The 26,438-nt window shown below is 38.5% G+C and overlaps 3 protein-coding genes across 6 annotated transcripts; 1 reads left to right on the plus strand and 2 right to left on the minus strand.

Annotated features, from left to right (window-relative positions):
- Window positions 1-241: 241 nt before the first annotated feature.
- On the minus strand, window positions 242-3,967 carry ddo (D-aspartate oxidase). 3 transcript variants are annotated; one of them, XM_065254477.2, is made up of 5 exons: window positions 3,815-3,967; window positions 1,861-2,044; window positions 1,660-1,768; window positions 1,410-1,586; window positions 242-1,310 (listed from the first exon to the last, which is right to left on the minus strand). In XM_065254477.2, exons 2-5 carry the CDS (start codon window positions 2,030-2,032, stop codon window positions 752-754), a joined length of 1,017 nt encoding a protein of 338 aa, XP_065110549.1. In that variant the 5' UTR covers window positions 2,033-2,044; window positions 3,815-3,967; the 3' UTR covers window positions 242-751. The 3 variants fall into 3 exon arrangements, with proteins under 3 accessions (XP_065110549.1, XP_065110540.1, XP_065110530.1); XM_065254468.2 differs by lacking the exon at window positions 3,815-3,967 and adding an exon at window positions 3,243-3,380; XM_065254458.2 differs by lacking the exon at window positions 3,815-3,967 and adding an exon at window positions 2,590-2,794.
- Window positions 3,968-4,050: 83 nt separating this feature from the next.
- Window positions 4,051-8,443, plus strand: zbtb24 (zinc finger and BTB domain containing 24). 2 transcript variants are annotated; one of them, XM_065254445.1, is made up of 6 exons: window positions 4,051-4,109; window positions 4,942-5,781; window positions 5,989-6,156; window positions 6,360-6,527; window positions 7,078-7,159; window positions 7,434-8,443. In XM_065254445.1, exons 2-6 carry the CDS (start codon window positions 4,950-4,952, stop codon window positions 8,260-8,262), a joined length of 2,079 nt encoding a protein of 692 aa, XP_065110517.1. In that variant the 5' UTR covers window positions 4,051-4,109; window positions 4,942-4,949; the 3' UTR covers window positions 8,263-8,443. The 2 variants fall into 2 exon arrangements, with proteins under 2 accessions (XP_065110517.1, XP_065110507.1); XM_065254435.2 differs by lacking the exon at window positions 4,051-4,109 and adding an exon at window positions 4,132-4,354.
- Window positions 8,444-8,572: 129 nt separating this feature from the next.
- LOC135735860 (coiled-coil domain-containing protein 162) lies at window positions 8,573-23,698 on the minus strand. The gene is made up of 29 exons (XM_065254488.1): window positions 23,475-23,698; window positions 23,191-23,393; window positions 22,759-22,911; window positions 22,348-22,441; window positions 22,047-22,252; window positions 20,843-20,954; window positions 20,713-20,762; window positions 20,461-20,637; window positions 19,963-20,080; window positions 19,465-19,627; window positions 19,238-19,376; window positions 16,218-16,365; window positions 16,006-16,101; window positions 15,763-15,927; window positions 15,287-15,486; window positions 15,032-15,170; window positions 14,815-14,935; window positions 14,478-14,590; window positions 12,671-12,820; window positions 12,511-12,564; window positions 12,266-12,433; window positions 11,994-12,146; window positions 10,730-10,864; window positions 10,499-10,651; window positions 10,166-10,375; window positions 9,829-9,949; window positions 9,099-9,146; window positions 8,885-9,015; window positions 8,573-8,794 (listed from the first exon to the last, which is right to left on the minus strand). Exons 1-29 carry the CDS (start codon window positions 23,541-23,543, stop codon window positions 8,681-8,683), a joined length of 3,903 nt encoding a protein of 1,300 aa, XP_065110560.1. The 5' UTR covers window positions 23,544-23,698; the 3' UTR covers window positions 8,573-8,680.
- Window positions 23,699-26,438: the final 2,740 nt, after the last annotated feature.

Here is a 26,438-nt window from a genome sequence, read left to right on the forward strand (position 1 = left end):
AGCGTTTGCGCCGTCATGTTTCTACAGTAACCCTACACGGACAAACTAATCTGTAGAGCGCATTTCGTCACTATGTTGTCTATGTTGTCACTAAGTTTTTATTTTATTCATTCTTTGAGCAATTCTGACTTTATTTTGCATAATATCCAGCAAGTAAAGATTGTTTATGAATGTCTGATATAAATGAACCTTTAGGAGGCAGATTTTTGTTTTGTATGAGATAAGATTAAACTCATTTGAATAACAATTTTTAGAGTTTTTAATCAGTGACCAAACATTTGAATGATATTACAGAAATATTATGTATAAAAAAATATTATTAGAATTTTCAAAAGTGTGATATTTTGCTTTGTAGTCCAAATATTTTTTTATCTGTGTATGTTTGTGTATATGCAGTATAATTTTAGGAATACAAGTGTGTAATTTCTTCCCCACCAGCAGCATTGAACTGTTTAATAAAGTAATTTTACAACATGTTTCCCAAACACCTTCTCCATCCCATCTTTTAATAACCAGAAAGACCAAAGATATTTTAGAAATGAACAGAAATGAACTTGTGTTGTGTAGTTCAAATAAACCCTCCACAGAAACCAATGACTTTAACTAATTCTGCATATTCAATCCTAAAGTATTTTTACATTGATCAAATTATATTTAGGCTACGAATAATACATAATTTTGAAATTGAAAAAATTACAAACAAAATGACACAAATTCAGAATGACATCAATGTTAAACCACCATCACAGAATCAAAGTCTTGCTCGAGGTGGTTTTTCAATCAGACTCCGTCTTACCAGATCCAGTGCTTCCAGTGCCGTGCCCCAGCTCAGGGTGATGCCCCAACCTCCGTGACCATAGTTGTGCACCAGCGGTATGTGGCGGCCCTGTACATACAGATATTCCAGCTCCACGCGTGGGTTTGCCCGGCCTGGCCGTAGTCCCACCCACGGACCAATCACCTGAGCATTTTGCAAGGACGCTTCCAATTGTTTGCAGCGTTCCATGATTCCATTACTGTCCTCTTTATCAACCTCCAAACGCCAATCATTTGCCTGTCGCGTGCCTCCGATAGTGACGTATTTGATACCGGGGTAGATGTAGGTCTTGCCATCTCCATCTCGTATGAAGCTCTTCAGCCAAGGAGCGTTAACCTTCAAGACTTGACCACGTATCGGATAGACTTCCTCATCCTTCACCAAGAAGCGTGATCCGAGACCGGAGCAGTTAACAATGACGTCATACTCCTGATACACTTTCTGAAGGTTGGTGACCTTTTCACGCCGGATTTGACCACCGGCTTCTCTAAACCTATTCAAATGACATAACTGTGTCACTGGTTTGTTTATTAAATGCTGTTTTATCTAAATATTTTTACATACATACATGTATATATAAACTGTACTGTACCTTTTCTCCAGCCAGGGCAAGTAACTGAGACATTCACACTTCAGTGTAGTGAAAGCTTGACCACATTTATGATTAGGGAAACGCTTCATTTCATGATGTGTCATATTTCTGAATCCAAGAACCAAATCTGACCAGAAGGGCTTTTTGTCACAGGGTACATCTTTGAAAATCTGATACCTGAAAAAAAAGGAAGCAATATTGATCATATTACAGCTACATTCTACTTTCACTACAAAACACTTTTTTTTACCCTGAACAGAGGAAAACACCAGCATCTGATGCCTGTGGGGAATCTGCAATGGCCAGCAGATGATCAAACGTCTCCTTAAACCAGCGCTGTTGTCGCTCAAGCGGCACATCTAGTAAGAGACATGAAATATTTGATCATTCTTACAGAAATATTAAATAGAGTCCCAACCACAAAATTCAGTCTGTCCATGTGAAATCTCACCAGGAAATTCGGAGGCAAACAGAATTCCAGCAGCTCCATCACTTGTGGTGTCAGGTGAGAATTTCTCAGCAGTAAGTGTCACAGAGCAATATGAAAGAGTCTCAGCGATACACACAGCGGTCGATAAACCCACCACACCTGCTCCTATCACAAGCACTTTCACACGCTTCATATCTCAGCACATCTACATGTACAACACACACAAAATACTCCAGTGCTAAAGTAAAATACATGTAGGAACGGACTCAATGAAATCTGGAAACAGGCAGAATCACTATTGATTATCCCATTTAAAGTGTTACAGTCTACTATCATCTTAGATATATCTAGATGCCTTAACTCAAAAAGAAATGCACTTCATTATATACACAGATGAGCCATTACATTATGTGACCACCCCAATCCTAATGCAATAAGCAGACCTGGCAACCAAACTATGGCACATGTGCAGTTCACTCATAGAGCAGTATTTATATAAACCACCCAAGACCAGCTACTGGTGTAACGACGATAAATCGCGACACTGTAATATACCAGTCCGGTCACGATTCTGAATCGCAAAGGCGAGATTAAGCACAGCTCTTTCATGTACCACGCTATTTGACCAGTAGGAAGTCCTTATCAATCTAAAAATCACTGTGAGTTTAAGTCGTTTATAACATGCATTTAAAAAAAGCAACACTCGTCAAGCGTAATCATTATACATATTCTTTATTATCAAGAAAATACCTGAAAAGGTTTGAAGAACAACGATATAAATATGCTCATATGCATTTCCTGGAGATGCGTGTGTAATTGGTTCTTCTATTGCGGCCCATACCAAGTTTATGCAAAAGGGCGCCCTCTGGCGTTTGGATGTAGTGGCATTTCACCATAATTCATTGCCTTTTAAAATCACTGTGATTTTGAGTCGTTTATAACATGCATTTGAAAAATAAACACTCGTCAAATATAATCATTATACATATTCTTTATTATCATGAAAAAAAAACAGAGTTTTAAAAAACAGCGATAAAAATAAGCAATTATTTCAGCGACGAATATTGAGTTTCTGCACGAGAGCGCCCTCTGGCTTTTGGATGTAGAGCAATTTCACCATAATTCATTCAGAAACATAAAGAAAATGGCACGATTTATTGTTACACCACTACATTCAGTGCACTGTAAATCAGTGTCTGCCAAATGCATAAATGTAATGTAAATCTCAGAATGTCTATATTCTAAGACAAAGACTACGTCAGCAATCCTGATATTTTCATCTTTCAGTTACTTTACATTGCTGCACACCGCATGTAAACAATTAAACAAGCTTATTTTTTTAAGTACACTACTGCCTAATTTTATGTGCGTGCAACAAATTTTCATGTATATCAAACGCTTACCTCTTGATACAGACTTTGACCAGTATGTTAAATAACACAATTAATGATTAATTTAACTGTGGTTGGACAGCCCAATGCTGGTTAATAAGAACTTTCCAATGAACTCTGAAAGCCTATAAATAACGATGGGGGTGTTCAAATGAATGTGATTCTAGCAGAATGGCGTGCTCTTGATGTCCTCCGTTATTTTAAAAGGGGACAAATACGACAATATAAGGAAAAACGATTAAAAAAATAGTTTTCAGTTTGTGACCTCAATAGACAACCTTATTTACAACAGACCCATACAAATAATACATTTATAAAAAAAAGATAAAAAGGTTTAGCGTCAGATCGTTTCATGAAAAAGTGTTCGCATCTCTAGATGGCGCTTGGAGGCCCATAAAGCCCAATCCTCCATTAAGTCTATTAAAATTTCGGAATATTTATTGTGTAATTGGAGAAGTTTGTAAAAAAAAAAAATCTATAATCTTTTAAAGCGGCTAATATCAAAGACTTTATACCTGACACACAAATAAAAAACTCAAGGCTACAATCTTAATAAAATGATTTTTTTTTTAAATAATACACACCATTCGCAAATGCCTGTGATTGGGCCATCGTGGTCATCGCTGGGAAAAGCAACACGTGGCACATGGCACAGGCTACAAAGACTGAAGCGACTGATTAAACCGAGCGACTAACACTGAGAGACTTGAAAGTGAAAGTTAAACGTGTCAAAACAAAGAGGAGTTAAAATATAAAAACTATGAGCGCATTTACAATTCACACACAATATATGCGCGCTGCCATTCTTACCAATTTTTCTATTTCGTCACACGACGCAATTCTCGCGAGATTTGCATTCTCTCAAACGGTTTCATTACGGTAAGGTCCTGAAAGCTTTATAATTGCACATTGTAGTCCTGATCGAGTTTAATAATACTTAAAAATTACACTTTAACAATGAAAAACTGTTATTAAAAAATAATCGATGCTATTTTAGTCATGTGAGCGCGTTTTCAGAATGGAACGCGAAGCAGCTTTATTGTTTTTGCATATGGCGCTGCACATGCATTTTTTTCTGCTTTACCAGGTTTAAAGACCTTAACATGAAGCAAGATTCATAGCAGGTGTGTGCGTGTGTAACGTTAACTGTGTACGTGTGTTTGGAGTCTATACGATCTATGCATTCAGTATTATAGATAGATACAGATATTCATTTACCTGAAATCGTCCAGTGTACCTTAACATAAATTAGATTAATCTATAGTTTTATTTGAACATCAAAAGCATGCCTTAAATAACATGACCATATACTAAGGTTATTGTCATGATGAAGTAAGTTGTTCTAAGCTGTTCCAGAAAATTAATCGGATAAAAATAGTCTGATACTAGAGGATTACCATTTTCACATACCTTGGTATAGTCACCAATAAATGTACTATGCATTTACCGTAGTACATGTCCAAGATACCATGTACTGCCATGATACCTTTTGTTGCTGAATGTCTGTGAATGAAAACTTCTCTGTTGCAATGGTTCTCAAGCTTTGGTCACAGGTCGGTTCTGATAGGACAGCAGCTAAACAACTGCGCTAAATGCAAACAATAAAAAGCATCAAACTGTAAAATCATACATGCATGGCCAATACTACATTACTATGGGATTAACTGCTCTATTACCAGCTTAACAAATATCTTTAATTTTTCTTATTTAGGTTTAGTCATGTCTGTGCCGCTTCAACCACCAACGTCATCTTTTCTCGCTCTTCATTCTGAAACGCACAAGGACACGATCCTGAATAAATTTGACAAGCTCAGAAGAAGAGAGATGTTTTGTGACATAACTCTTATTGTGGAAGATGTGCAATTCAAAGCACACAAGGCCCTTTTGGCTGCGAGTAGTGAATATTTCTCATTAATATTCACCGATGAAGGACCGGTAAGCCAGACGCTCTACAAACTCGATGGCATGACGGCCAAGACCTTTGAAGCTGTGCTCGAGTTCATCTACAGCGCAAATGTGTCCGTGGAGGAGAGCAACTCTGAACAGCTGCTTGACACAGCCCGGTTCCTGGAGATCCAAGATTTGGTGAAAGCCCACGAGGACCTTCGAGAGAACAGTTCATCTGCGATGGTCAAAAATGTGATGTCCACCGAAAGAGATGATGAAGCTTTACAGACCAGGCCCAAGCGCAAAAGAGGCCGTCCAAAGAAGAACATCCAAGCCCAAAATGAGAATAAAGAAACAGAGGCCACTGAAACCTCAACATCTCAGGAACCTACTGAAGTTCTCTTAGATTCAACCTCATCACACAAAGACTTAAATGACAGCGAATATAAACCCCTAAAAGAGAGACCTCGTCACAGCAAACGCAAAATAACACAGCCGGTCAAACTGAGAGGCTTCAGGTTAGAAACGGATCTCGTGGAGAGATGTGAGCCGGGGAAAAGAGGACGAAGGAGAAAGTACCCAGACACAGAAGCCAGATGTGTTGATTGTGGGAAGGTTTTTAAAAGCCATGTCTTTTTAAAGATACATCGGAGAACTCATACAGGTTAATGATTATATCAATATCCTTTCATATATCTGTAGTGTATCATGACTAATGTAGTACACAAACAGCACCGTTTCCATCCCAGACAGCAGACGACTCTGGGCCGGATCCGCTAGCTTTGGCCTGGAGACATCTGCTGTCTAGAAATGACCCACATACATTTAAGCAGACATACTTTAATAAACAAGATTTTGTTCCTTTATACAGGTGAAAAGCCGTTCAGATGCAGCGCTTGTGGTAGGAGCTTCACTCAGAAACACACACTTTTAGTCCATCAGCGCATGCACACAGGTGAAAAGCCCTTCACCTGCACTATCTGCTCTAAAGCCCTGTCCACAAAACACTCTCTACAGGAGCACATGAACCTGCACACAGGTAAGTCAAGACCACGAAAATCCATAGGAAAGAAAGGTTTGTTATAAGCAATAAGTGTATACCATGCTTATAATATTGATAGTGATACTATCATTTGAAATGACATAATACTGTTATTAAAATCATATTGCCATAGTATGTGTCCCGTCAATCTTTTTTCAAACAAATATTGTACATAATATTTACTGCTTGTGTTTCTGCAGAGAATAAATCTTTCAGTTGTGATCAGTGTTGTAAAAGTTTCAGTCAGAAGCGGCAGCTGAAGAGTCATTACCGCATTCACACGGGGAGACCTTTACCCGAATGTGCACAATGTCAACATAGATTCATGGATGCTGCCCAACTCAAGAAACATCTCAGAACTCATACTGGTAAGAAAATAATATATTTACAAGACCACATCCTAATTCACACCATCTCACACCCTCAAGGGGGGCCCACCATAGATATACATAATAAAGTCTAGATGTCTCATCCGCACTGCTGGCCAATGGAGGTTGACGTCCGCACCTGGCGGCCATCTTGTCACAGTCAGCTCGCTCACTCATAACCTTGTTTTAATGGTGCATGTACTTTTAAAATAACCATAACTTGCTCAATTTTGTACCGATTTTTAAACTGTTTGGTTTGTTATAAACGTCAGGGATGTACTTATGACACTGCACTAGGGTGGTCCTTATAATGGGTCCAATTTTTTTTCACCCTCTAAATGTGTTAGGATATCAATAAAAACACAATGTAAAAACGGTACACAACAAGTGGGTCTGTAGTATGTGGCACACTAAATAGTTGATTAATGCTCTTTCTATCATCAGTATACATTGGGATGTATTGGGATGCCTTTTCACTTATGTCTATAGAAATATTTAACCTACAGTATACAAGTCATGTCATTACTATTATACTAATATATTGTTGCAGGTGAAAAACCTTTCACATGTGAAATTTGTGGCAAGTGTTTCACAGCCAAAAGCACCCTACAGACACACATCAGAATTCACAGGTGAGAGAAACTAATCCAACCTGTACAGATCATATTTCACCCTAAAAAAATCATAAAGTGATGATAATATAAAGAGAATTGGGACAGAAATGCACCATTTAAATGAAATGTGCTTAAATGTCACAAAAATGATATTTTTCAAGCCATTAAATAAGCCAAATTTTGCACTATAATTTAACCTTTACATTTTCAAAATACTCAATTTAAATAACTTGTCCTCAACATTCAGTATTTGTACATATGTAACAATAATGTGATGTTTTGTGTTATCTAGAGGAGAGAAGCCATACGTCTGTAATATCTGTGATAAGTCCTTCTCTGACCCCAGTGCCAGGAGACGTCACGTGGCCTCACACACGGGTAAAAAGCCCTTTACATGCTCTTTGTGCGACCTATCGTTCGCACGAATGGACAACCTCAAAGCACACACCAAAATTCACAGCAAGGAGCGCCCAAGCACCGACGCCGCAGAGCCTTCGACGGCTCCTGCGGAGGCTACTTCAGGGCCCGAAGAAATGCACGGCATCCTTCAGCTCCAGCCGTATCAACTCCCGACCCACCCTGAACAAGAGATCCAGCTGGTGGTCACCAGTGAGGTGGATAACATCAGCCTGGGTCAGGATCAAAGTATCAGCATCATATCCGATACTTCAGAGGAACCGGCTCTCACCCTTCTCACCCAACCAGCTGGACACGTCCAAAACCTGGCACTGGTCGCCCCGGAGGGATTGGATGCAGCTGCTCAAATTCAAACCATCAGTGTCCTTGGAGGTCAGGTGACCGGCGGGGAGCCCGAGCAGATGCATGTGATCACGTTGACGAAAGAAGCCATGGAGCACCTGCAGGTTCATCACGGACCTCCACAGCAGCTCCAGGTGATCCATCAAACCGTACCACAGCTATCCGTCTCCCAGGAGGCTGAAGGAAACGACCGTCCGAGTCAAACGGGAAGCATTCACATCGGCAACCAAAGCGGCCAGCCAATCTCCATCAGTCAGACCAGTGAACAAATCACCAGCGACCAGATTCAGGGTCAAACCTTTCAGATTCAAGCAGGAACCGTCCAATACCTCTACACCACCGGCATGACCCCACAGAACTAAACAGAGACACTTTACTGTCTGAAACTCTAAACAATGCTGGTGATTTTTTTTATGCAGTAATGCTGAAGAATTGAGAACAGAATTTTTTTTAAATAATGGTTTAATATTGTTTCTAATACAAGTATTGCCATCTAAACGTGTTAATAGCACAAAACGCAATAAACAGTACAGATAAAAACAACTTTACTTGTCCAAAAACAATTTAAAGGTGTGATGTGTGTATATTGTGATGTTAAAAACAGAGACAACTACAAGATATTTATGCTTGTGCACTCGTGGACTTCACCCTTGGCATCCCAAACTTTTCCACAATATCCCCAGTCTACACTACATGAATCCACTAATTATACGTTAAAAGTTATGCTAAACTAAAAATATGTCGCTAGCCTAGTCCAATATAAAGTACGCTTTAAATCGTTTATTTGTGACCAAACCTAAAATTCTGGTATGATGTGTGGTTAGATGATGAGATTGGATCAGGAAGACTGGGCAACAGCGCCTCTGAAATGTCCAGATGTAGACGACTGGTGTTCTGTGAATTCAAACAAAAGATTGTTGAAATTTTTGGACCTTAAAAACACCCATGTGTGAGTCGTCTTGCAGGTGATCTGTAATATCTTACTGTTTTTGGTCTTTCCAGAGGTGTCCAAGACTCCCTGTAGCCAGCGTCAGTACAGAGTTCTTCTGTTGTGTAATCTCGGTTTATAAAACTACTGCTTAAAAAAGGTGTAATGGAGCTACTCCTGAGTAAACCTGCAATATAACAAGCCACAGATCAACGTTTAGAGTCTTAGATGTTTAACTGTTTTTAGAGAAAAGGTTTTAGTATAATTTACCAGCTGATGCGTTTCGTAAATGTAGCTTTCTTGAGGAGCTTTGGCGTCCTGAAATGGATAGGAAACAAAATATTTGGAAATGCAACCAAGTCTGATGAAGTGCATGTAAATAGCATGCAGTGTGAAAAGTCATAAGTGAAGTACATATGCATGATTCCAATTTTGTGTGCAGAGTCCTCCCTGTTTACTTAATTCAGTGTTTTTTGTCTATTTTTAAACCATGGTCACTTTAAATTGGGGTTTGGATTAGGGTGCCATTTTATGTAAAAAAAAGTTGTTCTAACCCCAAACCATCCATCCATCACAAGCGACAACAGCAATTTAGCAAAAATTGAGAAACCAATATATAAAATGACACAAAAAGATGTGCAGTATTAAGATGACTGGGAACGGGAAGGACTGGCGTATCAAATGCATGCAAAATTGGAAATTGGCTTTTCACACTGCGTACAGTCTCCTATTTCAAGAGACTAGGCCAGGGATGTCCAATCCTGTTCCTGGAGGGCCGGTGTCTCTGCAGAGTTTTGGTCCAACCCTAATCAAACACACCTGATCCAGCTAATCAAGGTCTTACTAGGCAGACTAGAAACTTTCAGGCAGGTGTGTTGAGGAAAGTTTCAGCTAAACTCTGTAGGACACTGGCCCTCCAGGACCGAGTTTGGACACCCCTGAACTAGGCTGAAGAATGACATTTAAACATTTAAATAACCCTAAGCATTACTGTGAGCACCTGAAGAAACGGTGGATTTAGATAAAACGGTCTCGAAACTGTGAATCTGACTTTGTAGTTTGTCCACATGCTGGAAAGCTTCAAGTTTCAGGGTTCGTTCTTGATGAAGCTGACCTCTCACCTTCAAAATGCAACTTTTATTAGAACATTTCAGAAATGATGCATGCATTTCTGTTTGATAATTGCAATTTATTACTGAAAGTGATTTAGATGATTTCCCAAATCAAGACAGCAGACGACTCCGGGCCAGAGCCACACCTGATCCGCTGACTGCAGCCCAGATCCGGTGCAGATCCGGAGTCGTCTGCTGTGAAACCCGCGTGCGGTTCAGACTCACATGTTTGATTCGTTGGTGATTGCGTTGTTGTAGTAGCTCCGTCTCCCTGGTGTTTTTCTCCAATTGTGCGCTTAGAGCTCTGACCTGACCGTCTCGATCCACCACGTCTTCCTGCAGTTGCCCCAGACTCTGCATACGCAAGTTCTCAAGCTCCTGACGGCTCTGCGCATCTCGTACAGACCGGTGTTCAACATCCTGTAGCTTTTGAGTCTGATCAGAACATCATGAACATGATGAGTGTAGTCTGAAATTGTCTTTCCTTCCCTCATTCACCCTACCTGTTACCAGGTAGCAATAACATCAAGAATGGTAAACTGACTGTGTGTTTTGTACCTGTTGAGCGATCTGTCTCTTGATGTGTTCATAGTCGGTCTTACGTTGAAAGAGTTCACGTTGCACTGCATCAATCCCTTGTTTCAGAATGATCACCTTCTCTTCAGAAATCATCTTCATTTTAAGCGCCTCTGTTTTACAGGAGACCTCATTCTGAACACAGGAGCAACATTCAGAATTGATGACAAAGGATGAATTGACCAATGTCTGGGATTATATGACTTTCTTTACTTGTTTCCATTGAAGAAGGTCTTTTTGCAGCTTGCCTCTACCAGTCACCAACCTCCAGTGATTGAAGGCTCTCAGTTTACAAAAGAGCCCAGCCAGCTTGCTGTTTTCTGCATGAAGATCTTCTAATGCCTCCTTCTGAGTAAAATATGCAGATATTAAAGTGAAAATTTAAAATGATGTCGTGTTTTACTCGTTCCAAACCTAAATGACTTCTGTGATTTGACATAAAAGGAAATGTTTCATGAATGTTTAATAAAAGCGGTCTATGCACATGCAGCAATTTGATTGTTGGGCTACAGCAAATATATGTATTATTAATAAGATGGGTCACAGCTATTGCTATGAATGGGGGAGATCGCAACGGTCAATATGGCCTCTCTAGTCCCGCCTACCAGTAAAAAGAGCCAATCGTCAACCGCTAAAGAATCACATCCTCTGAGGGAGGAACTGTGCGCATGCGCAGTATCGGGAGGCATTGCTAACATGGCGGCACAATCACGTAACTTCTTAAAAAGACTTTGGCTACGGTGGATGAAAACAGAGTTAGTGAGTATGGACTTTATTTCAGTCTGTTAATCACAGGCTACGTTAACATGCAACCAAATAATCCTTTGTAATTGTATTGATGGTTTGGACTGAAAAGCTTTTACAGTATGTAAACACCCTAAAGTCTGTGTAAAGTCCGATATTAAATGTGTTCTCAGTTTGTGACACTATAGAAAAATGCATTATTAACCACCCAGCCAAATTTGATTGATTAAAGAACTACCAAGTAAATAAAATAAGTTATCAAAATCTTGGAAAAATAGGCAGGATTCTTGGCTCTCAAGCGTTGGGGGCGTGTCAACTGTAAGGGCAGAAACCACGCCTACTTGCGGGAAAGCTGCCGTTTCTTTCAACTTTCAAATATTGCTACAACCTGAATGGATGCTCGCGATAGTGTTAGGGGTGGGGCCATGTTCGGTGGCTCCACTGCATCATCGAGCCACTGATTTAGCCCCGCCCAAATAATCCTGAACACAGAAATGTGGAAAAACTGTAACTCTACAATTCAGTACTACATAGTTGACAGTCTTTGTAATGTGTTTGGTACTTGGTACCTTTGCATTGCTGCTGACAAAATGCTTCACCAACTGAACTACACTTGTCTTGGTCACAATATATCATTATTGTATTGAAAAGAGCAGGTACAGGTTTGAATGTAAAGGAAGCTAACCTGTAAGATTTATGATGTATTCTGACAGAGCAAATACTAGCGCTTTACCTCATCGAGTTTCTGGCTGAACTTCTCATTATCTTTAGTGGATGATAGTTTATTTTTCAATCTGATGATTCTGTCTGCAGCCTCTGTCCTCGCACTGCTTACCAGCCGTCTCACATCTTGCTCCATATTCACGTGATATTTGTCTAGTCGTGACTGTAAACAATGACAGACAGACAGACAAGTCAACTGATGTTAAGCTGGATTTCAATAATATCAACAATAGGAAACCACTGGAAACTGTCCTGGGCTCTTTCGAGCAATTGCTAACGTACCTTCAAATGTATACATGTAGAAAACAGATGGTGGACCAGCGAGTCATAGTGCTGTCTGTGTTTCAGGTTGAGATGTTGATCTAAGTTTCTCTTCTCTTCCTCTAGTTGTGTAATTCGGGCACGTAGAGCTGTGATTTCGATCATCATCTCCCGACACACTTCTGCCACCTGTGATCAAATATGTTTACAGAGCATGCTTGGAGAAACTCTGGTACTAAATGCACAAACATAAAACTCAGATGTACCTTTGTGTGTGGGTCATTGCCGTGCATTTCTTTGGCTTGTAGCTCCTTAACATCCTGTGTTTAGAGATTGTTTAACACTTAAAAGTTGCTCAGTGAATACAATTAGATTCTCCAAAAATAAAAAGGCATCATTTCTGATTGAGGTGATGGATGGACTGACCTGTTCTCTCTGGTAAAGTAGTTGTCCCTGCTGTTGAAGGATTTGCTCATAAAACTGAGAATAACGCAGAAAGACGCTTTTCTCACGATTCATTACAGCAGAAGCGAGTTCAATCAAACATTCCTGCAGATGAGCTTTAGAGAACATCACCTAGAAAACATTCAAGTCTTTATTAAAATCAGTGTACTTATGAGGTAAAACCTGATCCAAAACCTGATCTGCGCATCCACAAGTAGACTTGGTGCATGCGCCGTACATAAACAAAATCTACATCAGCACTCAAACAACCAAGAAAGAGAACCAATTGTTGAATAAAGTCATTAGTTTTGTTTTCTTTGCGCACAAAAATGCTCTTGTCGCTTCATAATATTCTGATTAAACTACTGTTGGCACATGGACTATTTTGGGGATGTCTTTCATTCTTTTCTGGGCTTGAATAATGTCGGTTGAATAGGGACAGTAACAAGCATCCCAGATTTCATAAAAAAAATCTAAAAGTGTGTTTCCAAAGACAATTGATTGACTTACGGGTTTGGAACGACACAGGAGTAAACTAACCCTTAAAGGGGACATATCATGAAAATCTGACTTTATTCCTGGTGCTTCAATCAACCTAGGCAATGTGAAAAAGTATAACCCAGTAAGTTAGTTTTGGTAAACCGTTTGCTGCAAGCACATGAAAAAAATAATTAAAATTTGGGTCCCCTTGTGATGTCAGAAGGGGATTTTATTATAATAATAATAATAACGCCCTTTATTCTGCACTTCCAACAACAGTACTGCCATTTGATGCAGAGAAAGGGAAAGAAAATAATTGACAGCACAATTGAATTTAAATTTCAACAAACTGGCGATCAGTGTTAATGGACACACCCCAAAAATGAAAACTGTTTGCTCTCACCTACAAAGTGTCAATTTTAAAGCTAAAACAAACTTAACATACATACCCTGGGGACGCCAAATATGTATTTGACATCTTAAAAAGGTCTTTTGAAATGTCCCTTTTAAATTGTACTTTTTTTCTATTTTATATTTAGCTATGATTAGACTCACAAATACAGCATAATATCCGCCTTGAGTGCTTTATTATCAGGGTTCCCACACCTTAGTTAACTTCAAATTCAAGGACATTTCAAGGACTTTCCAGGTCCAATAGCCTCAAATTCAAGGACTAAATGTGGGGACACATTTCAAGTGAGAGCAAGTTTACATCGTGTTACCTTTTAAGATACATTTTCACAGTTCCCTTTTTAAGGGAACTCGCGCTGCGTCACTGCGGTGACACTTTGGGGACGCCTCCAGGGGTAAGTGCGTCTGAATGTGTCTATCAAATTCAACCAATGGTGAGGCTTAATGACAAAGACAGGGTGACGCTGGAGCCAGGAAGTATATCGCTATCTGAAATATTGCCAAAGACAGCGTTACAGGGACGCAAAGTACGGCAAGGGAGACGCACCGTCTTGTTCCCTTCTCAGGGAACAACAGTTACATACGTAACCCGAGACGTTTTCATGTGTCAAACATAACTATGCAAAAAAGCTTTTTTGCATGAATCAACATTCGCATACAGAAGATATAAGCATTGAAAGAGAACAGTTTAGCACGTGTGCTTAAAAGTCTAGAATTTTTATGATATTATCCTACACTACACAGGGAATAATATGGATTTTTTCCAGAAAACTTCCTGTAAATACAATGACCTGTATCTATGTATGTATATTTTCAAAAACTTCCCAGGGTCTTAAATTTTTCCCCAAATCCACAAACTTTCAAGGATTTAAGTACCCGTGGGAAATTAGTCTCTAACCTGTCCATCAGTCTCCTCCACATCACCGCCCATCAACTGCTGAACAAAGTTCTCCACTATCTGAGGTCTTTCCAGAGAGAAACTGTGCTCCATGGACGCCTTTTTCCACAGATCTACAAATATACACAGCAAAGTAAGAGTGATATATGCAAAACAATTATTAGTTCAAACAAATTCTGACTGAAAAGCACATTTATTGATGAATACAATAACATTGAATTCCTCTGACGTTGCTTTCTAATAACAGCATGCAGAGATACAGATGCTCAGCAGCACATTTCCCACAATGCTCTTTGATCTCCTCTGGTCACCTGCAGGGTAAGAGGCTGTTGGGTACCTGTGGGGAGTGCAGTGTCATGCCGGGCACGCTCTGACATCACTCGAGTCATTTCAGTAGTAATCCTGTTCTGAACCGCTTTGATCATGTGACACTCGGTGATCTCCAAGAGTCGCAGTAACTGCATCAGAATGCAACAACCAAATCAACTTGAGGTGATCACTCATGCAAGACTATTTATATATAGTGCATATTAAATAAAGATCATGTACAGCACCTGCCATGTTTTAATGTCAATCTCAGTTGCTCCTGGTGGTGGTTGAATTGACTGATGGTGAGACAAAAGCATCTCGTATTCCTTCTCTTTCTCCATATGCTGTGCCAATGCGTGCATACTGGGAAAGTAAATCTCCGTTCTACAGCACAAGATCACATCATAATCTGATTAAAGGTAAACAGCATGCATGCATGCAGACATAAAAAGCCTTATGAATTTAAAGTGTATAGCAAGGAGGGATGAAATGATCTTCACCTATAAAGTTGTGAGATGTGTTTATAAAGTGCAAGGCTGTTTATTTTCTCTGAAGCCAGCTGTCGTTGAATCCAGCTTTCTTTGAAAACCTCCATTTGCTTCCAGAGGAGTAAAAATCCCCGCTGGTTCATCAGTGATCGGGTGCGATCTTGAACTTTAGATGTATTCTCTGTTTTTATATCTGTGTTGTCCATGTCATCCTGTCGGAAAGCAAGGCAAACATAAATGTGCTTTAATAAAACAAGCATTATTCAAAGTGTGTACTTTTATTAATTTATTTTATTAATTTCTCTAAGCAGAGCAACACGTCCATAATTATTTAACCAATTCATCCATGTTAAGAGGTTAGTCATTGAGTCTCATGTTGGTGCCTCTCCTTCACAACCCAAATACTTTATGCTTACTTGATGCGAACCAAATATTTCATGTTAACTTATACCAATCTGTTTCCCATCACATGGAAAATGTTAACGTACTTCTTTATCACACAAAGCAGTGATGTCAGGATCTCCTGTGCTCTGCAGATGAAGAGGAGCGGCGTATCTTCCACTACTGAGAACATCATCAATGACCAGAGATACACCCAGAATCGCTCCGTTGGCCTCCATTCGGCATCGGTTATTCAGATCACACAAGCAGAGCTACAGAAACACAGTCACGTGATCTTGCAGAAGAACTTTTGGAGCAGAATTATATGAATGATACAAAGCAGTGCACACCTGCATGTAATACTCTATCGGTGAGATGTCCCATATAACGAAGGGGTGTGATCCATAGCATGTGAGGAATGATCTCCATGGATACAGTTTTTGTGCCTGAAACCACCAATGCAGAAGTTTTAAATGTGTGTTTATTTGAAAAAAGGTAAATCATGCATGATTTAAAAAATAAATGTGAGTTTTAATTTGAGATTGCAGACGCAGTTCCTCACCTGGAGACAGCTTGGATCAAGAGGCTGAGGAACAGAGAGAGAGATGGCTCCTCCCTCTACGCTGTCACACATGATTGGGAGGGCGTGGCTCATGTTCTCATTCACACTCTGATAGGCTGAGGTGTTTCCAGAGGACAGAAATGCTTCCCTTGTGGAGACAAAACAACATGTATTATTTTAATGATGAAGCTGCTATCTTACTGGTCAACAACATAATGCATTTTTTGTATAGATTAAATTCAGAAATACATTACAAATGCAAATAACAATACACCTCTTCTATTATTTTGATATTTTTATGTGTTAAAAATGTTTAGTTGGTGTGAAAAAACAATCTTATATATTTTGATTATAGTTTGAATAGTTTTATAGACCGGTGAAGTGGTATTTTTTTTAAATCATATTGCAATAAAATGTATAAAACTTTCTATGAATTTGATGAGCTTTTTATCCAAAATGATAATTTTAAGATTTCTACATCACGTCATCGTAGACATCACTGTTATTATTTAAAGGCCAATTTCATTTTTAACATAATTGTTTGTCACAATAATAAAAATCTGTCCACTCCTTTTTTAAATTTCCGTTACAATCTGAACAGTCTCATGTGACAAGCTATTGGTGTTTTCTGAGCAAACTGACATCACTTTGCACAAGCACGCCCACAACTGTACAAAGACCACAGTTAGGTTATAATTTATATTCGAAATCTTCTTTATATAATTAAAGGTGCAATTTGTAAGATATTTGCAGTAAAATCTCCAAAAACCACTAGGCCAGTGTTATATATTTTGTCCAGCTGATTACTATCAATATCTGTAATGTTTTCAACTACTTGTAAATCGTGAGAAAATTTCCATTCAAAACATTGACACGGGGCAGTGTAGTCTCCTGTCAATGACGTTAATATCCATGTGACCCTTTGTCACCGCCTTTACTGACGTAAACAACATGACAACAGTGGTCGAGCTCGAAAAAATAAAATGGCGGCCAAGGAAGTGGCTGGAGCACAAATTTAGTGAAAATAAACGTATATTTTCACTTTTTAAGCATTTTAATTGCATTTCTAGCGAGAAATTAGTATTGTAGTTTTCAAATATGTGATTAGTTATCACAAAGGCGCTCTCTGTTTATATTTCAAACACGCTGCCTTTGAAGTGCGTCGGAAAGCCTTTCTCTGAGCGGCCTTCAGGCCTCCGAGGCCGAAGTCATGGCCTCATGAGGCAGCGAGGCAACAAGTCCTCACTGTCTTGAGTTTTCGGACGCAGCGAGCCAGTGTTGTGGACAAATGCGGAACTATGCGATAGCGCCTGTCGGGCTACGCGCTTGCTTATGAACTTATGGATATCTCTGTACCGTCTGCCTCTGGTTGTGTCAGCTCCTGTAAGCGTACGGGCCAACCAAACGAACCAAGAAGAGTTTGGAACAAAACGAGGGAGGATCAATTTGTTGTTGCATTATCTGGATGGAGAGAGCTTCACGACAACATTTAACTAGACCGAGATTCTGATCCTGCTTGTGTTTTACGCGATGGGTGAGTTGTTTTGATTTGTAACCCTTCAAAAAACGTGTGCTATTATATTGATCACAACATTAGTGTGTAGATTGTAATCAGCGCGTCTTCCCACGGACGATATGCACATCAAAAGGTATTGGACTGCAATATAAATGGTCATTTTAAGACACTTCACAATAAGATTTGTATTGTCAATACATTATGTGAAAAATCATTGTAGATTGTAAGTTGAAAACTTAATTCTGTGCTGTGTTTACCATCGAATTTGGACTAATACTGTAATATCAATATGACTAACAATTTCGTTTTAAACATCACATATAAACTTACATAATGAAATAAACGATGTCATCATAGCAACATTTATAAGACTTGATTACCTTATCCATCAACGTGATTTCTCGTTCTCGTCTGATTGATGGCCAGCAGCGGTTGAGTTAAAGACTACAAATCCCATAATTCCACGCTGCTTCAGAGCGTCAGTAAACAACATCATTGTTTTTGTTTGATCTGGCGCCATCTTGCGGCGCATAAATACAAATTGTATCTTTAACTACCGCACTTTACAGCAAGGAAGTAAGCTAATTTTCTTATTAAAAATGGTGTATGTTTTCGGTATAGAGCAGGGGTGGGCATCGAGGGCCACAGTCCTGCAGAGTTTAGCTTCAACCTTAATCAAACACACCTGAATGTCATTTTCCAAACAGTCCTGAAGACTTCAATTAGATTTTTCAGCAGTGTTTGATTAGGGTTGGAGCAAAACTCTAAAGGACTGTGGCCCTTAGGACCAGGAATTGCCCACCCCTGGTATAGAGGATATGCACGTGACCTTCACCTTCGGCGGAAATGATTGCAGTTACACGCACTGAGTGTCAAAAGCGACAGCATTAGCATGTAGCGTGAAATCGACAAATACCGTCTAAAATGAGAGAAGTTGTGGTCTAATCGACTGTGCAAACAGATTTAAAAAGAATTTGTAGCTATCGTTTGGTAGTTTTAGGCAAGACAAACATATATGTCGGCAAAAGAGATGTCTGGTCACATGCCACAGATCCCCGAACTAATGGTTGTTTGGCAAGTTGTTAGGGTCGCTGTCAAGGCCAACTAAATGTAATTTAAGATGATAATTGTCAGTTATACTGCCACTTTCTATTAAACCAAGCATTTTGTTTAATGTTTTGCCATGTTTTTCCTAAGGGAAGAAATTCATGTGTTAAAGTGACGTCAATACATACCCTCTATAGATAACAGTAAACAGGGAGGGAAGCAGCAGCTCCTTTGCATTTAAAGAGACACACACAAAAACAGCACTTTTCCTGCACACCCAAAATGGGCCTTTTCAACATGATATAATAAATGATTTATGGGATACTTGGAAATGCAACTTCACAAGCACATTTTGGGGACCACTGAGACTAATATTAAATCCTGAACCATTGCCATATTAGGTGACCTTTATAAATAATGGAGCATGTTTGAAATAAAACACATTGTTGAAAAACACCTGATCATGTAGCGCACTGCCATTTCAAAGCTCATGAAGAGCACTTCTCTGTTTAACTGCAGGAGTTTCCCAACAGCATCTGAACTTCTGGGTTCATGAAGAGAGTCAATCTGTCGCTGGATGTCCCACAGTTCAGCACCTTTGGACAAACATCAGAGCGTCAGCTGCTAAAACTAGAGGAGACATACTGGTTTTGACGCAAGCTGGTTATTGTCTTGGGTGTATACCGATGCTTTCTGCTCCTCCCCAGTCAGCTGTTAGTCTCTCAGCACTGCTGGGGTTGAAGGATGTGTTTGAATTTCCCAGTCGAGCAAAGCTCACCAGGTAACAGACGATGTCATGAAGCGCTGAAATAATCTGATGTGTGTTTTGAAGAGCTCTGTGACATTCCTGTAACAACCACATCCATCCAACAGGTGATAATCTTAAATCTGACCATTCAGAAAGCCACGTAACATACAGCATGTACAGCAAAAAAAAAATAATAATATTTGAGCACCAAATATAACCTAAATAATGTCCATATCTGACACAACGATGGTTGAAAGAACCCAGAATAGGTTAATTTAAACCCAGCAACTGGGTTGTCCATATTTAACCCTTTAGTGAAGATTAAGGGTTCAGAACAAACCCCAAGTATGGGTAACAATAACACTCATACATTTTAAGAGTAGTTTAAAGGACATTTGTATGTTATAAAGCTGTACAACCAAAGCATTTCTTACCTTTTCCTCCAGGTCTCTGAACATATGCAGCACTTCAGTGTAGTGAGGGATGTACCACAGGTTTACCAGAGTATTTCCATCAGCCGATAAGAGTCTCTTGGGTCGAGGTTCAAATGTCCTGAATGACATTTACATTTATATAGCATGAACTGATTTGTACCAAGTAAAATACAATACCTGTCAAACGTTTATTGTTACTATTTTCCAAATTAAATAAAAGTAAAATCCTCATGACTTCTTTTCCGAGGAGGCACGAATGCGAAACGCATCATGTCAAAATATGTGCCTGTACAAGACACTTCGTAAGGGTTTATGATAAAAGAGACGCTTGCGTTTGCTAGATATGTGTAATCAGAGTTTAGTGTTAAGTGAGTGTCTTGCGAGACATCATGAACTTTTATCATGAACCCTTACGAAGCGTCTTGTGCAGGCACGCATTTTTTTATTGTAAGAAACATAAACTTAAACACTAAACTGAATGTGATGACAGGTTTTCACCTTGGATCTGGATTCATCATCTCTCCTGGCCGCAGGTTCGATCTGCTTTCATTTTGCTGTCCAATTACAAAGTGTTTCTCACGGATGTGTGGCACCTCGGCGAGTGTTGAGGTGAGATTGTGATAAAGAGCCACCAGCTGTCCTCTGGAAAAACTCTGTGATATATGCTTATTAAACCTATAGAGACACAAAATGAATTCAGTCTCTTCATTGTTATATTAACATGATCCAAAATCGTTTATCCAAACATACTTGTGACAGAACTCGATGATCAGTTTCCTCTTCATCTTTCCCACTTCTTCCTGTTGAGATGGAAAAACAGAAACTGAAGTACATTAGTATGCACTGATCAAAAACATCTTTACTTTCAATCCCAACGTACCGGGTTTAACTTTAGTGTGCTTGTCTGTTCCTTCTTCTTTATAAATGCATTCAGCATTTCATCTCTGAAAACTGCTTTCACCAGCTGGATGGACACAAATGCTCCTGCAAGCCTAAATGACAACAAACATCTTTATGTAACCTAGAAATCTTAATGAAAGTGTACTTACACTGCAAAAAAATGACTTTCTTAGATAGTAAAGTAGAAATATCTAAAAATTCTTAAATAAAGATGATTTTTCTTGATGAGCAAAATGACCCAAGAAATAAATAATAATATTTAAACAAAAAATATACAATTTAAGTCAATTTGTGCTTAAAACAAGCAAAAATATCTCCCAATGGGGTGAGAAAATATTTATTGAATTAAATGTTTAAGAAAAAAGTTTTTGGCAGATATTTTTGTTTGTTTAAGGCACAAATTGACTTAATTGTATATTTTTTGTCTAAAAACTAGATTTTTGTTCTTAGGTCATTTTGCTCATCAAGAAAATATCTCATCTTAATTTAAGAATTTTTTGATATTTCTACTGAAAAAAAATACAAAAAATTCTAAGTAAGAAAGTAATTTTTTGCAGTGTATTTTTCTCAGTGATGATGATTGTCACACTGCAAAAAATGACTTTTTTCTGTTGTGTTGTCTCTGTGTTTTTGTCTTGTTTTCAGTAAAAATATATTAAAAAATTCTTAAATAAAGATGTATTTTTTTGATGAGCAAAATAACCTAGGAAAATAAGTGTAGTTTTAGACAAAAAAAATCGAATTTGTGCTTAAAACAAGCAAAAAACTTTACCAATGGAATAAGAAAAAATTTCTTGAAATAATTTTACTTTTTTCATAAACACTTAATTCAATAATTTTTTTCTTATTCCATTGGTAGATTTTTGCTTGTTTTAAGCACAAATTAAATTTTTGTCTAAAAACTAGAATTTTTTGATATATTTACCGAAAACAAGACAAAAATACTAAGTAAGAAAGTCATTTTTTGCAGTGCATTACTGTTACAGAGTTCAATAACAATTTACAGTGATTTTAAAAATGTAAATCAACATAAATTAAATATAATGTATAATTACTTCATAAGATATAATATATTATTATAGTTTTTTTCAAGTAAAATAAATATTTTTATTTTATTTATTTTGAATTTGGGATGAAACATGACCTGGATGTTTGTATTACGGAAGAATATGTTTGTGATAAACCTGTTTCTGGTGGTTAAGTCACGTCTCTGTTTTTCAGAGGCTGTAGATCTGTCATGTTGCGGGACTGTAAGATCCGAGGATTGAGCAAACGTCTCGGCCCAATAGCACACTGATGCCTGTTTAATTGCTCCAATAAGGGCATTTTTATGGACCACCTGACAAATCAGAACCACCTGCAGGTTCTCCAAGCTGGACTGATTCATCAGCTGTTATAGAATAAAGACATATAAGCTCAGACTAATCATACAGTACTGTATAAAGAGCATAATATACATGATGACAAATATGAATCAGAGATTACCTGTAAAATCGATTCATTAGATTGAAAACTAAATTTGCCGATGTGATTCTCGTCAAGTTCCTGAACAGCTAATGGAAGACAGGTTGGTGCAAACCTATGAAGCAGAAAGATATACAACACAAAGTAGATTTTTACATTATGAACACAGCAAAAAATTATTTTCAAGAACAAATGTTCTTAGTATTTTTGTCTTGTTTTCAGTAAAAATATCTAAAAATTCTTAAATTAAGATGCTTTTTCTTGATGAGCAAAACGACCCAAGAAAATAAGTCTAGTTTTAGACCAAAAATATAAAATTTAAGAAAAAATTTCTTGAAAATATTTTTTGCAGTGAAGAAACTGCACTTGCTTTGTAAAATTGTAAAAGTCTAAAATGTAAACAAGTGTAATTCTGACAGAATTCACTGTTACCTGTCGACATTTAGTTTGTCCTCATGGACAGCAGTGATGAACACCTGAGACTCTTTGGGTATCTCTTTCTTCATGGCGAACTCAAACTGCACTGGTCGCATGTATAAATGATTTTCATCAAACCCCATCTCTGTGGCTAGACATTTATATAATCTGGAGAAATATAACATTTGTGCTCATATATACATGTATTTATGGTGAAATGTGTTTTATTTTATGTTTCTGGCATCTTTTAATTCATTTTCCCATTACAAAATCCATATTTGGCCCCCAGGGGCCAAAAGTCAAGCGCCTACGGTCCTAAATCTGATCAGACCCCCTTTGTGAGCCTTCCAACCAAAATTGATGCTTTTATCGCAAAGTGATAGATTTTGCGCTTAACCGCCCCACAATGAAATGCCCCTTTAAACTATTGAACAGTGTGTACTGAACTGGGACAGGAGCTCAGACTCTGATGCCGACTCGATGATGCGCTGCCGAACCGTCACCAATTCTAGCAAAGTGCAGAACGTTTTCACCATGAACAACTGTTTCTCTTTGCCTGGTTTCCTCTCCTGTTCCTCAGCAGATCTCACAACGTTGAGGCCGAGCTCTCTGACCAGCAAAGGGTCCTCAACGAAGACATCTGAGAACAGCTAAAACAATTCCAAATGTATCAGCAAATATCGTAGATAGTGACATCAACAACTGTCTGTTGCAAAAAATGGCACGCATACATCTCTTTGTATTTGAGGACTGTAGGTGGCACCAGGAGTGCCCAGAATGTGCCAGTGATGCAAAGCCATTTTCAGGAGCTTTTTCTCCAGGTTTAATCTCTGAGACGCTGTCTGAGCTCTGTTCAGCTCACACAGTTCAGCACAGGCACGTTCAATACCCTCATACAGTCGAGATGCCAAACACAGGGAGGGATGCAACTCCAGTAAATACACGCTCTTCAAAGCAGGCCTGCAATCAAAAGCTTTATTTCAATATACTGTAATAAAACCAATATGTGACCTTAGACCAAAAAAAACCAGCCATAACCTACACAGATATATTTGTAGCAATAACAAACAATACATTGTATGGGTCAAAATGATCTAAAAATTATTAGGATATTAATTAAAGATCATGTTCCATGGAGATTTTATTTACAAGTGTATTTATAATTAGTAATATGTGTTGCTAAGTACTTCTTTTGGACAAAAGTCAAAGGCGATTTTCTCAATATTTTTTTTTGCACCGTCAGATTCCAGATTTTCTAATTGCTATGTCTCAACCAAATATCGTACTATCCTAACAAACCATGCATCAATGGAAAGCTTATTTATTTTCAGATGATGTACGAATATCAACTTCGAAATATGGACCCTTATGACCGGTTTTATGGTCCAGGGTCACATATAACACAGAATATTTCAAATAGGGTTGTTTTTCATTTAATGTTATTACTATCCTATCATACAACACTCTGATGTTTGTACCCATGATGACTGGGTGAAATTTGAATATTTCTAGGTTAAAGCTACAATCCGAACATTGCCCATCTAACGCCATCTCTGTTTGAAACATAAAATGACAGTTACTTTACGTACTTATCTTAACATTTTCTTGAAAAACATCTGACCATTTCCTGTTAAATCCAACCCTACAGCTCAACTGGATAAATAATTGTATAATCTTATTGTTGTGCATCATGGTAAGTCTATGAGACAGTTTTGAACACTGATTGCTTATGCACATGCTCAATAATTCATTTTTGTTTATTTTAAAACTAAAAAGTTACAAATTGCAGCTTTAGTTTAACTAAACTGGGATTTTACCCCAACCATGGGTTGAAACAACATATCTTTATATGTTAAAATCTTTTTATCTTTACCGGCATCCACCAACAGATACCAAATGCTTGGGGACATAGTTTGGTGGCAGACCATAGTCACTAGGAAAACCATTTTGTCTTTCTCTCCATATTCTCTCCAGGTACTGCCTCTGTTCATCAATCTAATGTGCAGAAAGTAAAAAACCTGAATAATGTGAAGCAACACTGATGGTTATCCAAAGTGGATTTACTATAAAAAACAGAAGGTCAAGTTACCTGCTTGTTAAGCACGATTTTGATCAGCTGTTGATGGCTTTGTAGGCAGACTATCGAGTCTCTATAAGCCTGAACAAAGTATCCAGCAGTGAAATCTATCTGCGGTCTTCTGTGCATGATATTTGTGATGACCTGGGCCAAACCCAAGCGTTCCTCTGGATCGGTAACATGCTGATAGGCCTCTAAATAGCAATTCAAGAGCTGTGAATGTCAACAAAAATCGCATTTCATCACTGGTATGCCGTATCTGTGAATTTAACTTTTGTGTTTGATGTGTCGCGTACTTGGATTTTGTCCTCCAGAAATTCAGTTTCACATGTCCAGATGTCCAAAAGCACAGCCACTCGATCTACATCCACTCCGCCGTAAAAGTGCAGATCTCCAGATTTCACAGATTCATTAGGTGCATGTGAATCTATCAATATAAAACACAAACTACAGACCTTAAAGGGGACATATAATAAAAATCGGACTTTTGCCTGTTTAAGTGTTATTAACTGGGTCCAGAATGCTTTTTATAAATCCCGAAAATGAGAAAAAGATCAACCCAGTAACTATACAAGCATGTGAAAAAATAGGTAATTGAAATTTGGCTCCCCTTGTGATGTCAGAAGGGGATAATACCACCCCTTACTTAGTGCAGAGATCAGCTCATTTGCATTTATAAGGACACACTCAAAAACAGCACATTTTTGCTAACACCTACAAAGTGACAATTTTAACGTGCGATAATAAATGATCTATAAGGTATTTTAAGCTAAAATTTCACATACGTACTCTGGAGACACCCAAGATTTATTTTACATCTGAAAAAAGTCTTGTGAAATGTCCCCTTTAAATTGTGTACAGTTTCAACAGCACATCAAATCTGCAATGTAAATACCAGCATCAGCAGCCACAATTAATGTAAATGCTACGCCTGCCTTAAGAATCTCTCTGTTGTCATGACAACCAGATTTAAATCCAAATTTAGTTAAAATCATGTTATTTTTCAGCCCCTGTCCTCCGACCACCTGTCACATAGAGTCTAGAGGCCAATTTTCATAATCCAGTAAATACTCAAGGGCAAAACGTGAGTTTGCTTTGCATATGGGTAAATGCATTACTCACAAATACAGCATATTTACATGCATTTCTATTTTAAAGAAATGTGCATAAACATGAGCATCTGCCCTGACCTCTGCTCATCTGAATGAAATGAGATGCTGTGAGCAACAGATGGTGCTCCAGCTCTTCCAGATCCATCAGTGCTGCGTCATAGACGATGTAGAGACCGCGCTGGTCCTGTGTGTGGATGAAACTCCCATTTGTGCTGTAATAGTCATGGAGGTTCTCCATTTCTGGAAACTCCATAAACTCGGCACAGTGAACCTGAGAAACAACAACTGCAGTTGAGTTGCACTGTGTATATTTTTGCTGTTGCATCGCATTGGCTTTTAACCCATTAAAACATACAGCACACAACGGTCTTAACATTGGGATAAACTGCTCACTACGGACCTTGTAGTCAACAGGACTGTTGTAGATGTAATGATGTGATCCAAGATCTCTTGAAAAGTCATCACCTCCTCGAGCAGCAGTCATCCAGCCCGTCTCCTCAATATTT

This window comes from Paramisgurnus dabryanus, chromosome 17 (assembly GCF_030506205.2).
Source record: "Paramisgurnus dabryanus chromosome 17, PD_genome_1.1, whole genome shotgun sequence".
Lineage (NCBI taxonomy): Eukaryota > Metazoa > Chordata > Actinopteri > Cypriniformes > Cobitidae > Paramisgurnus > Paramisgurnus dabryanus.

Excerpts from the sequence above, each read along its gene's own strand:
- LOC135735860 (XM_065254488.1), bottom strand. The coding sequence starts at position 23,543 with ATGGCTTTGCATCACTGGCACATTCTGGGCACTCCTGGTGCCACCTAC. Across the intron at positions 12,565-12,670 it reads TACTTTACCAGAGAGAACAG|GATGTTAAGGAGCTACAAGC; the intron begins GTCAGTCCATCC and ends CTCTAAACACAG. Across the intron at positions 10,865-11,993 it reads TCAGCCAGAAACTCGATGAG|AAGGAGGCATTAGAAGATCT; the intron begins GTAAAGCGCTAG and ends TATTTTACTCAG.
- zbtb24 (XM_065254445.1), top strand. The coding sequence starts at position 4,950 with ATGTCTGTGCCGCTTCAACCACCAACGTCATCTTTTCTCGCTCTTCAT. Across the intron at positions 5,782-5,988 it reads ACATCGGAGAACTCATACAG|GTGAAAAGCCGTTCAGATGC; the intron begins GTTAATGATTAT and ends TCCTTTATACAG. Across the intron at positions 6,528-7,077 it reads ACATCTCAGAACTCATACTG|GTGAAAAACCTTTCACATGT; the intron begins GTAAGAAAATAA and ends ATATTGTTGCAG.
- ddo (XM_065254477.2), bottom strand. The coding sequence starts at position 2,032 with ATGAAGCGTGTGAAAGTGCTTGTGATAGGAGCAGGTGTGGTGGGTTTA. Across the intron at positions 1,587-1,659 it reads GGTGTTTTCCTCTGTTCAGG|GTATCAGATTTTCAAAGATG; the intron begins GTAAAAAAAAGT and ends CTTTTTTTTCAG. Across the intron at positions 1,311-1,409 it reads TTGCCCTGGCTGGAGAAAAG|GTTTAGAGAAGCCGGTGGTC; the intron begins GTACAGTACAGT and ends TCATTTGAATAG.